Raw genomic sequence first — 15,823 nt, forward strand, 5'->3', positions numbered from 1 at the left:
AAAAAAAAAAAAGTTTAAAAAAATAAAAAAGGGAAATCTGTTTAAAAAAATAAAGTTATAAACACGTTCGTGGCAGGCGTCTCCTGCCCGCGGGGGGGCGGGGGGGTCACACGTGGCCACACCCGCTCTCTCTTTTTTTTTTTTTTTTTTTTTTTTTTTTTTACAATAAACGAGGAAAACGGACGCTGCCTGCTGGTGTCTGCCTTTCCCCCGCGCATGACGTCATTTCCGCCGCCGTGACGCCATCCGCGCTGTGACGTCGGCGCCCTGCCCGGCGCTCGCCTGCCCCCTGCCGGGGAAAGAGAGAGAGAGAGAGAGGCGGGTGGGAAAGGAAGGAGCGGCCGCTCGCTGCCGCAAGGGCTGTCGGGACGGTGGCGGCGCCGGTGACGTCGCGGGCCGCGGGGGCTGCCGGGAGGTGTAGTCCGTCCCGTGGTGCTCCGCGCCGCCTCCCGCCCCTGCGGCTGCCCAAGATGGCGGACCGGCGGCGGCAGCGCGCCTCGCAGGACAGCGAGGACGACTCGGACTCGGCCGCCTCCGACAGCGCCGACTCGGCCGCCAGCGCCGCCCGCTCCCGCTCGGGATCCGGCTCTGGCTCCGGCTCCGGTTCACCCCGGACGCCGCACCGCCCGCCTCGAGGCGCCGCCGGGGCCCTCAGCTCTGGGCCGCGGGGCCGCGGGGCCGAGAGCGCTGCCGGGGGGGCGGCCAAGAGCGCGCCCGAGTCCGAGTGTGTGAGTTGCGGGTGTGGGGCCCGGGAATGGGGGGCGAGGGGACGGGGGTGCCCTGGGAGGGAGGGGGCTCGGGGGGGGGTGGGGGGGTGTGCCTGTGGTGTCCGTGGGGCTGGGGGGGACACTTGGGGGGGTCGGAGCCGGGGTGGTGGGGTGGCGTTGGGACCTGGGGGGGACACTGGGGTGCGGGGGGGTGCTGGGGCTGGAGAGCGGAGGGAGCACCAGGCTGGGGAATTGGGGGAACGGGGCTGGGTCGTGTCCCCCACCGTGCGCGGGGGAGAGCAGGGCCGGGGCAGCCCCGCGGGGGGAGAGCTGGGCTCTGCGGCCCCCCCAGCACCGGGCAGGGGCTTCCCCCTGTGCTCCGGGGCTGACTCCCCGCTACAGGGTCCCGTCCCCCAGCCTGGGCTCCCCGCTGCGGGGCGCGGGCGGGTGGGTTTGCTGCCCGCTCAGGCCTCTTCCGCTCTTTCTCAACTCTGGCGAGCTTTCTTTTAAGTGAGGGCATTAAAAACCTTTTTCGGGGAGTTTGTGGTGCTGCTCTCCCCCACCTCTGCGGGGCAGTTCTCCTCCTCTGGCAGTTTACGGCTGGGTGTGATTTTTGTCCTGTTGTGGGTTTATAGTGCCGGTTATTTTAAGTTCCTCCCGGATCGCAGCGTATTTCTGCTCGGTTGTTTTGGCGTTTGGGCTTATCTCGTTAACGCGTTGGCTGGTTTTATTTTTGATCTGAGGTGGTTTTTGCTGCACAGTTCGCTCAGTCTGTTCTTTTGCTAGGAACTTTCTCTGAGCTGAGCTGTTCCGCTTCATCCAGCGTCTTCTCTCGGGCACAGGGTTGTGTTTCTGTCGCCAGAGTCTCTAGCAGATGTCTGCCTGAGCTTGGTCCTGCTTGGCATCTGTTTGTTATTCCTGGGCTCCTGCTTTAAGTAATCCTCTTGTCCTTTCCCGAGTTAGCTGTCTGGCCCTCTGTTATCGAGGGAGGGGAGCTCAGCTTGTCTGTTGATGTCGCTCTTTTTCCCTCTGAAGACCTCCAGCAGTTAACACAGTTTGTGCTTTTTTTTTCCCCTTGAGCTGCGCTCCCCCAGCGTAGCTCGCTCTGGAAGGATCTTAGAGAAAGGTACTGGGAGCCCTGAATTTGTTTCTTCTTTCTCGGTCACTGAAGCTGAACTTCCAGGGGCCAAACCTTGTTGTAATTGTTTCTGGGATCACAGGATGCCGTGACGACCCAGCTGCTGACCTTCCCCTCTGCTAACGCACCTTTCTCTCCCTCTCTCCGCAGGAAAGCGAGGATGGCATTGAAGGAGACGGTGAGTAACGGCTCTCTGGCGTTGCAAGTGCTGTTTGTGTGCAAAAAGTAAAAACCGGACGAAATGCCTTTTCCAGTAGCCCTGCGGTTGTTGTCATCCCAAATATTAACTCGTAATAGCAGGCAAACGTGGGGTGCAGGGGCAGCACACCCCAAACTTGCCCTTGCTTCCTCCTCTGTGAGCTGACAATGGTATTCATCAGGGAGGCTTTGGTGCTGACTTCCCCTTGGAGGGGCTGCTCGGTGTGTGTTTGCCAGTGGTCGCCCGCGGTACGGCGTGTTACGCTCAGAGAGAAGCTGTGTCTCTGTTTTTGCCCTGACGCCGAACTCCTTTTTCTCCCCCGCAGCTGTACTCTCGGATTACGAAAGTGCGGAAGACTCGGAGGTAAGAGGAGTCTCTGTCCTGGTGTTTAAAGGGTTCTGCCGAGTGACTGCATCTTGCATAATTTTAGCACAAAACCCAGTTTGTGTCCTTCGTTCTCTTCTACTGACCCCGTCGGCAGCGATCGCCTTTGTCTCAAGATACCAGCTCGTGCGCTTCGCCCCGGCCGTGCAAAGACTCGGAGCGAGCCACGCTGCAGCGTTGTCATCGCCGCTGCAGAGGAAAACGGTCTCTCCCAGTCTGAGCCCCTCGCCGGGCAGTTCCCTCCCGTACAGCCCACCGCGCCGGGCCCAGCCCTGGGGAGAAGCCGCCTGTGCTGCGGGGGGGTGGATGTCGGGCCAGTATGTACGGGGGGGTGTAAAAAATGCCTGGCTCCTCAGGCATTGGATACTGGGAGCAGAATTTGTGATGGCCGAGAAAGGTGTGGAAGGTAGTGCAGGATGCCGGTTGCGTTTTAATTAGTTGAAATTAAAAACGTAAGTGCTGGGTTGGAAGCATCCCAGGCAGCATCCCTGTCTTCTGCGTACAGCGGCTGAAGGGGTAACGCACCCCGTGAGTGCTGGCAGCTCTGTGCTGTGTGTGTGCTCAGAAAATCGCACCTCGTGTGCGCCGAGACCCCCTGCCTGAGCCTGGGCAGCAGCCTGTGGCTGTAGGTTTCCCTGGATTTTTAGTTCAGAACTGTAAGTTTAACGTCTCCGGGAAGTTTAGAGAAGTTCTGGTTTCTAACGATTACAATGCAGGTTTTCTAGTGAAAACCTTTCTCTTGAGACAGCTGTTTTGGGGATCTTGAGCGGCGCAGCAGTTAGAGAAAACACAACACAACAAGGCAGATGACATCGGAGGTCGTAGGGGCTGTTAATTTGTGAATTAATCTCTGCCATTAGTGAGGAAGGAGCGCGGTGGGCTGTAGAGGCGGCACGTGGAGGGTAAGGGGCAGCTCCCCGTGTTCACCGTGCAGCAGCTCTTCAAGCCTGGAGACCTGCGCGGAGGCTCCCCGGAGGCTCGGCACGCGCAGAAGCAGAGCAGCGCTGGGGCACGCTGGGCTGTTGGAGCAGCGGGGGTATTGCATCACTGACGTGCCAGGATGACTCTGTTCCTGTGCCTAAAAATAATGGCACGTCTGGGTTTCCCCAACGTAAACAAAAGGAGCAGTTGATGTGCAAATACGCTGTGTTGAAAGAGAAAAATAGAGCAGTCTTTTTGTTAATCACACAGAGCTATTTTTAGTGTCGGTTCCAGCCTAAGCAAGGCTCGCAGGCTCCTGGAGGGTGAAACGAGGTCACACTCCTGCGAGCAGAGTGCTCCGAGTGAGTCAGCTGAGTAACTCCAGGGAATTTGGAAACACGGCGCTGGCTGGATCCGGGCCCTCGGTGTGGGAAGGAAGGGACGGTCTGAGGGCCCTTGTTCGCTGGTCTCGCTGGCTTGCACGAGCCCTTTCCTTTCAGGGCGGTGAGAGGCTGTGGCTTTGTGGGGAAGCTGGTCCCGGCTCTGTTCTAGAAAGCCTGACTCTTGGATCTGATGTCGCTGGTGGGAGTTGGTGGGGAGTGGTGTCGGGTTTAGTCTTTGCTTTTTCCATAAAAATACAGGGATAAGAAGGACCTTGAGAGCTAATCCTCTGAAAGAGGTCTCTAGCAACTGGAACAGGGATCTAACTCCAGATTTGGGGACTTGTGTAGGGAAATTCCTGGGGGACCTGTTGCTAAAGGTGCATGTTTGAGTAACTGGGGTTCTTCCAGGCAGAGGAAGAGGATTACAGCGAGGAAGAAAGTGCCAAAGTGGAACTGAAGCAGGATAGTAATGATTCCTGTGAGTCAGCGGCAAAAGCAGAGAAAGGGGATGAGAAACCTGACTCCAAAGGTGCTGTAACTGGTGAGAGGCAAAGCGGGGACGGGCAGGTAGGTGTTAAACATGCGCTTTCTGGGCCGTGAAGGGCTTCTCGCAGAGGGACTGCTGCAGTGGTGAGAGCTGTCTGATTTTGACAGGAGAGCACTGAACCTGTTGAGAATAAAGTTGGGAAAAAAGTTCCCAAGCACCTGGACGACGATGAGGATCGGAAGAACCCGGCTTACATCCCGCGCAAAGGGCTCTTCTTTGAGCACGACCTCCGAGGGCAGACGCAGGAGGAGGAGGTCAGGTATGTGAGCATCCCCCACGTGTCTGCCTCTCTCTGGGAGGCTGAGGCCAACTCCCAGGCCAGCGTTTGGCAGCGCAGCTCCTCGCTTCGGTGTGAAGCGCTGGGAAGGTCTGTGCTTCGGTTGCCTGCTTGCAGTGTCCTGCCAGGACGTTTTAGCTCTTTGTTTTGAAGGACAGACTGAGGGTAGCGCAAAAAAACCCACAAGGAAAGCCTTTTGCCAATAAGCAGTGACCCTTCTTGCTGCTTTTCAGAAATAGCAGTGGGTAGAGCAGCAGCTGCTGGGCGGGAAGAGTGGGAGGAAGAAGAGATGCTGTCTCCTGTGCCTACCCTGCCCTAGAAATGCTCGGTCTCTGTACGCGGGACTGGTTGAAGCTGCCACATCTCCTTGGCTTTGCAACAACTTCTTGGTCCTCCCTGTGTAACTGTTCCAGGCCGAAGGGTCGTCAGCGGAAGCTGTGGAAGGACGAGGGCCGCTGGGAGCACGACAAATTCCGGGAGGACGAGCAGGCCCCCAAGACCAGGCAGGAGCTGATCGCGCTTTACGGCTATGACATCAGGTCAGCTCACAACCCCGATGACATCAAGCCGAGGAGGATGCGCAAACCGAGGTGAGCAGCGAAGTCAAACTAGAGCCTGGCTTGTCCCACAGGGAGACAGGTCTGAAGCCCCAAAGGGGGAAAACCCTGTCGTTGGCTTTGGCCGTGGGGTGGGACCTTGTTCCTGGGATTTCTAGACACTGCATCCCGGAGAGGGGTTCCCTGGCACAGCAGCACCTCTCACCCAGGGATTTCTTTCCAGTCGTTTTGTACTACTTTTCTCCCTCAGGTTTGGGAGTCCTCCTCAGCGAGACCCAAACTGGTCCAACGAGAGGCCAAATAAGCCCCCGAGGCACCAAGGTGCAGACAGCACTTCGGCTCCCCCACGAACCTTCACCAACAGGAGCTCCGCAGGTACAGGGAGGATGCCCCCGCCTAGGAACTACCCGAGGATGGGGGGCTACAAAGAGACCCGTCCAAGCTACCGAGCTTCGGAAGCAAGCGTCCAGCATCTGTCTCGAAACGGCGAGCAAGTGAGACAGGAGAGCAACTATCGAGCGAAGCGCGCAGAGCAAACCCCACCGAGAGACAAGTCACCCGAGGTGGAAGCGGCACATGTCCACAGCAGCCCTGTGAAGGAGGAGGTTGCTTTGGAAAACCAAGCCACGGCTGCTGATGCTGCACAGCCGCCGCCAGACAGACCAATTGAAAAGAAGTCTTATTCCCGGGCAAGAAGGACCAGAATCAAAGCTGGGGACGCGGGGAAGCTGGCAGATGAAGTGCCCGCTTCGGAAGGGCTGACTCCTGTGCCTCCAAAACCTGTGCAAGCCGAGACGTCCCCCCCGCCAGCCAAGAGCAGTAACTGGGAGTCGCCGGTAGAATCCAGCTTGGATGGACTCGAGCAAGAGATGACCCAAATGAATCTCACCGAGCAGAACTGGACTCCGGGGCAGTCTCAGTTCATACAGCCCCGGGAGCTGAGGGGTAAGTGGGTGCAGCCTGTTGGTTTTCCACTGCAGCCTCAGCCAAATGCAATTCTGCATTCGTGTAGTCGGTCAGAGCTGAGTTCTCTCTGCCTTAGTCCAGTCTCAGGGTAGGTATGTGATGGCGATGCATGCTGCTGAGAAAGTGCAGTGGAGATGGTTAGAGGGGACAAAACAGAAGAGAAAAAGGGGAAATTAAACATTCTGGTGTAGGTTAATTGAATTAGGGCTGGGAAGGACGTAAGAGTAGATCCTTTCTCTCTCTCTGCCCTGTTTGGTGTTGAGAACGGGGAAGCTTCAGCGAAGCTGAAGGCCTGTGTGTGAAACAGGCAACAGGGACTTTGTGCGGTGTGAGTCACGGTGAGACCGGCTGCTGCAGCAGGAGTCGGAGTTCAGGAGATAAGGAGCCTTGTGCTCGGTTGGCAGGTAAGGGTAATGAATAATCGGGCTCCTGTAATGTCCTGCTAGGAGCAGGAGGGAACTTTCCTCTGTTTCTCAGCTTATTTGCTAGCATTGAGATTTGGTTGCCACTAGCTAAGGCCTGACTGGGATGGGCACGTTCGTCTGTGCCTGGTAGGAGGAAGCTGCTCTGTTCGCAGCAGCAGGCGGGCCGGCTGAGGGAGGGATCTGTGGCAGAGTTACCCTCGTGTGAGCTAAGGACCGAGTTCTAGTTGAGCATCCATGCGAGAGGTCATTCAGGTATAATTATCTCTTTGCAGAATTAGAGTCTTTTCTGGGGAGTGTTAGAGTTCTTCCCGAGGGAAATAAAACTGGAGCAAGGAGAAGAAAGCAACTTGCTGCTTTCATAAGCATCTCTTGAGGTTTAGGTCATGAAACCATAAGTCATCTTGTACTGATGCGACTGGTAAAATCTTTGTGTGAACAGACCCTTGGTCTCGACTGCGGATGCGAGTAGACAGGCTTCAAACATGCCAGTAGAATGAGAGTTCAAAAGTGCTGTGATTTGAAGCTGAGATTATGTACTCATGGGTTTTTTGTTTTTTTTTTTTTCTGTTGCTTAAAAATAAAGCATCTTAACAAATTTAGCATGAGACAGCTCTCGACTGCAGGTAGGAGACCACTTTCTGTCTGTAAGAAGGACATAGTACTCTGCTGTCCCTTTGTTTCTTCCTAGCAGAGAAGGTAGGAGTTAATTCTGGGAGGTGTTTGGCTAGGTGAGCCAGCCATCAGGACATTCTGTACGTACGGCACGTATGCCTGTGCGTATATTTGCAATGTCAGTGATCCGTGGGCACTTTCAGTGTTCGTTTTGTCCACTTTCGCTCCTCTGGAATCGCCTGTGATCAGTTTGGCACTGTGATTTTAAACGTGCGCCGTAACTTTGTTGTTTGAACTAAAAGGAGCCCATGATCAAAGTGGTTATGCCCTGTAGAGGGTTTAAACTGCAGCGTAGCCGGTCCCACATGGATCCTTGTTTCTACTCTGAAGAGGTCCTTGTCTCAGGAGGAACAGAGCTTAGATCAGGACCTGGATTTCAAGCTGAGGATTGTTTTGGGGTTTTTTTTAGCAAGATTTAAAAGGTGTTGAGCAGCGTGGATGATTGTACAGTGGCACGACAGCTTCTAATTTGTACTGAAGTATTTAAAATTGTAACCTAAGAGATGAAGTTGTTAGAAGGTTTCTTGTCATGAAAGCAAGAGCTGTGCCTGTTTGTAGTACAATAACGTCCCCAGGCTGCCGGCGCTCATAGGGCCAGCGATGGGTGCCTCCTGGCAGCACCCTCGGCGGGTGAGGTGGCTCTTTACACGGAACAAATGCAAGCCGTAATAACCAGTTTGTTTCTTCCTCAGGTATTCCGAACCATATGCACGTGGGAACTGGGCCACCGCCTCAGTTTAACAGGATGGAGGAAATGGTAAAGCATGTTGCGTGGAGCGTGACTCTTGCTTTTAGAAGCGCGGAAGCCCAGCGTTTATTTGTTTCTGGGTTGTAGTAATTAGAGGCTGCCTGTGACACCTCAGCCTTTCCCTTTTGTGGGTGTTCCTAGTTTTTACTGTGTGACCCAGATAGAGGTTTGCCCGTGCTGGTGGGGGAGCGGGTCGGTGCTCCCTCGCTGGAGGGAGGGCTCCTCTCGCCCCTCGCGCTGACCCTCGCCGATGCCTTTGCACTCTTTCAGGCAGTGCAGGGCGGCCGAGTGAAACGCTACTCGTCGCAGCGGCAGAGACCACCGGTGCCGGAGCCTGCCCCCCCCATGCACATCAGCATCATGGAAGGGCACTACTACGACCCACGTGAGTGTTTCCCTCCCGCTCCTGAGGCTCCGCGTCTGCTCAGACCTGAGCAGCTGGAGCAGGAGTCCCCCCACTCCTGTTAGGGTCGGGAGGATCAGGGGCTTTGTCTTCCCTTTTGTTGGTAAATAGCGTCGCTGCGTCATCTCGTACGGTAACTAAAAGGCTGCTCTGAGCCTCCCTGGTCGGTGTTTAAACCCACTGAAATAAAATCAGCGTTACCGCCTCCCCTCCCTGTGCAGTGGCTCTCTAGGACACTGCTTTTCGTCATGAGAACTAGGATTTAAAATTAACTTGAAATCAGAGCAATGTCTTTGACATTTAAGAGCGGGGAGAATTACAGAATAAGACCGAGGATGGATGAGGAATTTACTCCAGCATTTAAAGTGTTGGGGAAGAAATTCCCCGACTATTCTCCTGCTTTGTAAGGGGAGTAGGAGGCTTTTCTGTTGGGAGTATGTAGCATCTGTGAGCCTGGTAGACTGCGTGTGCCGCCTGCTTGCAGCACTGCGTTCAAGTCTTGTAACCGTAGCTGGCTGGGGTGTGCGTGTGACCTGCTGCAGTAGAATAAAATTCGGTGGAGCTTTTCCTTACCAACTGTTGTGTGTTGCAGTACAATTCCAGGGACCAATCTACACCCACAGTGAGAACCCGGCCCCGCTGCCGCCCCAAGGGATGATCGTACAGCCAGAAATGCACCTCCCTCATCCAGGTGAGGAGCCAGCTCCCCAGCGGGGCATGGGGCAGCTGGTACCGACGGTGCGGTTGTGCCCTGGGGTGGCTCAGCCTGTGCCGGGGAGCAGATAACTCTGGTTTCGTGCGGCTTCTGTCACTGAGGGAATCCATTTTCCCTATTTCTACCACATGGAAGAGACCTGCTTCCCTCATGCAGTGAGGCTGAATCAATATAAATCTTAAGCAAAGAAAAATAGGCATTTCTGGCCCTTGCAGCCAGTGCAGGGCCGGGATGATCTGAACGTTTTGGCAGCCTCTAGCTGGGTGTCTGCAGGTTCTGTGCAGACCCTCCTGGCCGAGTCACTTCCCCTTCAGTGGGGCGTTTGGCTCTGCCAGCTGTTGTGCCAGGCCGGTTCTTCAGTCCCTGCTGCTTGTCGATCAGAAAAGAAAAGCAGAAATGAGAGCTGTTGAATTGGCATGTTCTCTATCTTGCCCACAAAAACTGTTTCCTGAAGTGGATGTGCTGACCAGGGCCGTGTCCGGTTTCGGTGAATCGGGACCCCGGTGTCGGGGAGAGGGCCGTGTTCTGCTGTGCTGAGAAGCGCTTCCCTTTTTCCCTCCCCGGCACAGCAGCTGAGGTCTCGTGGCTGCAGGAAAGGCCTTTGAGCAAAGCGCTTCTCCTTCCTGCTGCGGCGGGAAAGGCGCAGCCGTGCTCACCTGCTGGCATCGTAGCCGCCCCGGCCCTCCGCGGGACGCGCTGGCTTTACACGCGACATCACGTTCGGCTTATTTTTGTCACTTCCCAGGTTTACATCCCCACCAGACGCCAGCCCCCATGGCAAACCCTGGGCTGTACCCCCCGCCAGTCTCCATGCCCCCGGGCCAGCCCCCGCCGCAGCAGCTGCTCGCACCGACTTACTTCTCCCCTCCTGGAGTCATGAATTTTGGGAATCCTGGCTACCCTTACCCCCCGGGAGCACTACCCCCTCCGCCCCCTCCTCATCTCTATTCCAACACGCAGGTAAGCCAGCTGCGCGTCTCCTTCCTGAGCGGGAGCCGTTGAGAGCAGATGGGATCCTGTGGAGTGTGGGTATATTCTCTGAGGCTTCCTGGAAGAGGATGTGGAGCAGCTGGGCTGCTCTGTGGTGGGAGGTTGTTTACTGTCATCCCTCTCTCTGCTTGGGGCGGGTGACTGAAAAGGACTACTTCCATGGCTGCCGTGCGGCTGCCCTGAATTTAGGATCTAGTGGGTGAAATGCCTGTATTGGTGGATCTGAGAAGCGAGGTCTTCCCCTACAGAACAGGGAAGCAGCCCACCGGGAGCCTGTGAACCGTTATATCCCCTCCAGGTCCGTGCTAAGCCAAGGACACCTTGAAAATTGCTTTGGAAATCCTTTCTTTTTGAGATGGAGGCGGGAGGCTGGAAACTGGCTGGTGCTGTTCTTTGGCACCGACCGGGAAAGCCCCTGCTGTGACCAGCACGGGGCTGGCTTTTCCCGCTCCACGTCTGACCTCTGTGTCCGCAGCGGCTGCTGGGCAGCGAGGAAGCACATCTCTGTGGGCATCGTGATGACGAACCCGCCGCTCCCCGTGGCCGCCGTGCAAGCGGCACACGGCTGACACGCAGTGGCAGGCGAGAGATGTGCACGCTCCCCGAGCCCTGCAACCTCTCTGACCTTCCCTGCTGCCCTGGGCTGATCCCAGCTGCCCCGGCAGGGAATCGGCCTGCTTTTGGGGCAGATCCCGAGTCCCCAGGCAGCCAGAGGGGATCTCGGCGTGAAGGGGAACTGTTACCTGCCTCGTCTGCGCAGAAGAACGGTAGCTGCCGCTGTTGCAAAGCGCAGACATTATATGGCAGTTGGGAAACTCTGCGGGGTGAAGGAAACCCATCTGCCACGATCTTTGGTCCGGCGTGGCTGTGGATTGCTGCAGCCTGTACCTGCCCGCCCTGCCGAGAGCAGGGAGACCCTGGTACGGGGCAGGGGTAGGCGAGGGTCCGCCGGCAGTTGTAAGTGCTGCTGTTCTTTGTCGCCTTGGGGAGCACAGCACAAATCGGCCCCCGTCGCCCTGTGGCTGCTCGCCTTCGGTGCTAGGTGGTGGCGTCTCTTCACAGCCCAGTTGTGTGCCGTAAAAGCTGGCTGAGACGCGTGGTGCTCTCGCAGGGGATGCAGCTTTTCGCGCCCCCCCTCCCCAGCGAAGAGCACTGACCCTTCTGCTCTCTGGGGAACGCAGGCCCAGTCCCAGGTGTACGGCGGGGTCACGTACTACAACACTGTCCAGCAGCAAGTGCAGCCCAAGCCTTCTCCACCTCGAAGGACGTCCCAGCCCGTGACTATCAAGCCGCCGCCTCCTGAGGTACCGTCCCCTCGGCGTGAGTCTGCGCGTGTGTGATGCTGTACTGTTGGGGTGTGCGCGATGCCGCAGTCTCCCTCTCCCATCCAAAAAATACGTTGTTCCAAGGAAATCTTTAACTGTCTGATCTTTGACATGTCCCAAACCTCAGCTTCTCGTTGCAGGTGGTAAGCAGGGCTCCAGTTAATTTGAGTTTCTAAATACTTTAAAACTAAACCCACGTAAAAAGTAAGTCCAAAGTTGACTCTTGCTTTTTTTTTTTTTTTTTTTTAAATTTGCTCAGGGTAGAAAACAGAACACTTTAGAGAGAGAAAAATCCAGTCCTAAGCTAGGAGGCAGTGACTTCTCTGGAAGAGTAAACGTGGAGACCTTAGTAGATAATTCAGGCAGCAGATGTAAAGGCTTTCCAGAGACGAGAGCTGTTTCTCTGCGTTGGGAACAGTTTACTCACTCCAGTGCCGTGAGCTGTGCGTGTGTGTGCACGCCAGAGTGCCACGTGTGTGTTTGGTTTCCTTTTTAATACCTTGCTTAGCGTATGGGAGCTGAGCGAGCCTGAATCGCGGCAAGCCCAGACCGGGGCAGGCATGTGCCAGTTGTTTCCCTGTACGGTGCGGTAGAGGGCTGGGAACCATGCAGCGTTTGTAAATCCACTGCGAGGTTGTCTGATCGAGGTGCCCTTTGAAAGGCCTCGCGATGGAAAAACGTTTAACCACGAGGAGAGCTTGGCTGAAGGGAGCCGGTCGTGCCCAGAGCCGGTACAGAGGAAGCCGGAGGCGTGGGCGGGCGGTGGTTACGTTTTGGCACCCAGACGTGGAGGGCGTTTGCTCGCAGGACCCCGGCGATAGCGCTGCAACCCCTGCGCGGCGTTTGCGGTGGGGCAGCCTAAGCCTCTGCTTCTCTTTCCTCTTTCCCACCAGGACAGCAAAGGTGAAAAATCAAAGGAGAGGAGCAACACGTAGGGATGCGGCCGTGGGAATCCCAACGCCGGACTCGGCACCTCGGCAAGGAGGAAGCTCCTTCTCGGGAAAGGCTCCTTCCCTGTGCGTAGGTGAGGCAGCGGGATGAAATCAGCTGCACCGTCTTGTGCTCAGGGCCAGGCACCTTCCCTCTCTGGTTTTACCGGTGCCCTCCCGAAAACCATCTCGCCGCTGCTGATCTGCCCTCCTTCCCCCTCCCTCGCTGGGGCACAGAGGTCACCGAAGAATCAACCCCCAGCGCCGGTCCTTGGCCACAAGTTCTCGCAACTTCTGTCTTTTACTAAACGTCTGCCCTTTTGCCTCTCTAGGATGTTAAACTCGACTGGCTTGATTGTGGTTCTCTGTTTTTATTTAAGAAATGAACCAGCTCCTTCAGTAAAGCTGATTTGTTTCTTTTGGGTATTTCGAATTTGTTTGTCTGGCTAACCGGAACGTAACATCCCCTGCCCCCCGTGGAGACAGCTGATCAGTTAATTCTTCATTTCAATTCTCTTTTTAAATTAGCAAGTTTATTTCTGCCGTTGTTTAAGCATAGGAAGGGCAGCTGAGCGATAGGAGTCCGTCAGGAACGCGCTGGCTCTGCAGTCACCACTTAATTTAGAAGCTCCTCCCGTTTCTTTTTCCAAACGAGCCCTGTGGGTAACTTGTGTCGTTGGCAGTTCCTGTCCCTGTGCGTGCAAGCTCTCAGCTCGCGTCGGGTGGGAATCTGTGTGCACGAGCACGGGGCGACCCTCTTCCCCGCTGCCGCAAGCACGCCTTGCGGGGCAGGGGGAGATTTCCACCCGCCTCCTGCACCTCTGCCAGATCAGCTGCACGGAGGGAGGTTTATGGGCGTCCGGGCACCTCGACGCTGCCAGAACAGCCCTGCCAGCAGACAAACCAGCTAGACAGGGCAAGCAGAGGAGTGATTTGCTCCCAGCGCTTGGGTGTTGCTGCTGTGGAAGTGGAAGAGGGTGTTGTAACCCGCCCCGACGCATCCAGCCTGGGCTCCCGTCCCCAGGAGGAAGCGCCTCAGCCCTGCGCCTGCCACCACGTAAACCGGCGTTCCCCCCCCTCCCCGGGGACCTCGGCAGCCTTGTTTGCTCCCGTTAGGATTCGGAGGCCGATCTGCCGGGGTGACTGGCACCGCAGCGCCGAGCGTGCCAAGCCCGGGCCCGGCTGGTTCTCCCGTGCCGCAGCGCTGCGCCGCCTCTCTGCAGCACGCGTCCCGCCGGCACCGCGGCGGGAGGAGCGGCACCGGCTTCCAGTCACGCTCGGGCTTGGCCGTGTCCTCGCAGCCGTTTGCAAATTACATTAGGAAACTTGGCAAGGCCGGCTGCCGATTCCTGCCGCTCGCCCCGAGCACGTGCTGGGGCAGCGTGGGGAAGTGCCAGCTGCTGGCGCAGGCCGGTCGGCGAGAGGGGGAACGTCGCCGCTCCAAGCAAGCGGCGTCTTGGCCTCCGAGTCCCCATCTGCGGCCGGGGAGGGGTGCCCAGCGCCCCACCTGCCCGCTCTCTGGTCGAGATCTTCTCGTGCATGCCCGGCTCTCCAGCAGAAATCCTTTCTTTGTTTGTTGTTTGTAACTCGATGACCTTTTGTACCTAATTTTGGATGTCGAAGTGACGTTTTAAAAGCAGAAATCCCTTCTGTTTTAAATGTAACTGTTTCTCTGCCTTAAGGCTGAAATGTATCGTTAACATATCGGTCGCGTGACTGAAGTCCTGGACCTTACAACACTGTGATGGGTTTTTGGTTTTGTTTATTTGGATTCCTGTCCCTTAGGAGTGCACACTTGTAACCAGCATTGTATCGGCGCGCAGATGAGAATACCTTTTAGAACGTAGCCAGCTCTCTTGTCTCTCTTTCCTCGGGCTGGGACCTGCGGGGACAGCGTGCCGGGAGGACCGGCATCCCTTCTACCGCGCTGCCGGAAAGCTCGGCCAGACGCCGGGAGCTGCTCTTCCCCTTTCCAGGAGCTCCTGGTGGGACTGGAAGAGTGGCTCCTCTGCGGCCGGCGCCAGCCGCCCTCGCCCCCGCGCCGGCGTCCCCGGGGAGCAGCTGCAGCCGGACCCCCGAGCCCAGCTCTGCCCCGGCAGCGGGGCTCGGCGCAGAAGTGAGCCCCCTCCTCTCCTCTCCCTGCAGCCTCGCTCGCTCGTGGGGGGGGGGGGGGGGGGGAAGAACAACTGGTGGGTAGGTGGTGTGGGAGCTGCCGCCTGCGCGCTTCTGTGCCGCGCTGCTTCCCTCCGCCTCGGCGGCACCGCTGCCGCAGCCTCCCTCTGGCCCGTGGCCCGGCTTCCCGCGGCAAACGGGAGGGTGGGGTGGCACGTACCCCGCTCCTGCACCCTCCCGCTACACCCTGATCGCAGGGGTACGGAGGGAGCGCCACGGTGGGGTCTGCCCTCCTGCAGCCGCCTCGGGGCTGGGGGAAGGCACGGGGAGCGGGAAGGACGCAGGCAGGGCCTGCCAGCGCCGTGGCGGAGGGCGGCTTGGGAGGGCAGGGGGACCTCAACTTCCCCCCCCCCCTTTGCATCCCCTTGCCTCTGCTCCCTGCGGCTCTCCCCGGCTCCTGCCCTCGCTGCCAGCAGCGGGGGGGTCCCGGCACCCGTCCGGCAGCAGAGGCAGGAACCATCGACCTCCTGCCCCCGCTGCCGTGCTGCCCCTTCCCTCACCAGCACCCCTGCCTCAGTTTCCCTCCCTGGCAGAGGGCTCAGGGCTGAGCCTGGTCCAGCGGCCGGCTCAGACCATCGCAGGGACCTCGCGGAGAAGCTGCCGGGTGAGAAGCCCCTCGCCTGGGGGCTCTCCCCTTCCCCGAATGCCGAGATCCCCTCTCCCAGCGCTGCAGCCGGGAAGTGGGTTAAGGCGCTGGCTCGGGGAGGGATTTTTCCCTCGGTGTAATTTTTCCCTCCTACACAAGGTCTGTTTTGAGCAGTGCCTGGAGGCTTCGCACCCCCCGCTCGGCTGCCGGGGCGGGGGGAACGCAACGCGGCTGCAAATGGAGGCGCAGGCTTTGGGAGGGAAGCGCCTGCTCCAGATCCCAGCTCGTTAGGAGAAATAACAGCAAATTAATTAAGCTAATAGCTCGCTCTGCGCCAGCGGTGCCCCCATCCCTGCCGAGCTGGGGGAGAGGAGCTGGGCCGAGCCGACGGGCCCGGATCTGGGGCACGTTTCCCTGGGGGCAAGTGCGGCCCTCGGCACGGCACGATGCTCTGGGTCCCTCCCGCCTGCGTGGCCCGGCTGCAGCCCCGCTGCCACCGGCGAGCATGGCCTCTCTGTGCCTCAGTTTCCCCTCCTGCCTCCCCCAGCCTCTGCCGTCAGGAGAAGCCCCTCTCCATGCGGCCGCAGCTTGCACCCGGGGCCGGGCATCCTCGTCCGGCTGCCCCAGGCAGAGGGGACGGAGGAGCTCGGCCGAGTGGGAGCATTTTGGGGTCTTGGGTGGGATGTGGGGGGGGTCTGAGCGCTGGGGCCTGGTGGGGCAGGTGGAGGTGCCGTGGGGCGGAGGAGAGCCGTGCCGTGCCGTGCCGTGCCGTGCCATCC

General features: G+C 58.0%; 1 protein-coding gene across 3 annotated transcripts; it reads left to right on the plus strand.

The window, feature by feature from the left end:
• The first annotated feature begins 470 nt into the window (after positions 1 to 470).
• Positions 471 to 14,132, plus strand: CASC3 (CASC3 exon junction complex subunit). Of its 3 annotated transcripts, XM_050911635.1 has the most exons (14): positions 471 to 728; positions 1,996 to 2,023; positions 2,370 to 2,407; positions 4,141 to 4,299; positions 4,387 to 4,538; positions 4,970 to 5,146; positions 5,364 to 6,058; positions 7,869 to 7,933; positions 8,195 to 8,309; positions 8,920 to 9,018; positions 9,788 to 10,002; positions 11,214 to 11,336; positions 11,498 to 11,561; positions 12,251 to 14,132. In XM_050911635.1, exons 1-13 carry the CDS (start codon positions 471 to 473, stop codon positions 11,531 to 11,533), a joined length of 2,160 nt encoding a protein of 719 aa, XP_050767592.1. In that variant the 3' UTR covers positions 11,534 to 11,561; positions 12,251 to 14,132. The 3 variants fall into 3 exon arrangements, with proteins under 3 accessions (XP_050767592.1, XP_050767590.1, XP_050767591.1); XM_050911633.1 differs by lacking the exon at positions 11,498 to 11,561; XM_050911634.1 differs by lacking the exons at positions 11,498 to 11,561; positions 12,251 to 14,132 and having other exon boundaries at positions 11,214 to 11,477.
• The last annotated feature ends 1,691 nt before the right edge of the window (positions 14,133 to 15,823 follow it).

Source organism: Gymnogyps californianus, chromosome 28 (genome assembly GCF_018139145.2).
Source record: "Gymnogyps californianus isolate 813 chromosome 28, ASM1813914v2, whole genome shotgun sequence".
NCBI classification, from domain to species: Eukaryota; Metazoa; Chordata; class Aves; order Accipitriformes; family Cathartidae; genus Gymnogyps; species Gymnogyps californianus.

Coding starts and splice junctions, on each gene's coding strand:
- CASC3 (XM_050911633.1), top strand. CDS start 471: ATGGCGGACCGGCGGCGGCAGCGCGCCTCGCAGGACAGCGAGGACGAC. Junction 2,024..2,369: donor GGATGGCATTGAAGGAGACG/GTGAGTAACGGC, acceptor TCTCCCCCGCAG/CTGTACTCTCGGATTACGAA. Junction 4,539..4,969: donor ACGCAGGAGGAGGAGGTCAG/GTATGTGAGCAT, acceptor TAACTGTTCCAG/GCCGAAGGGTCGTCAGCGGA.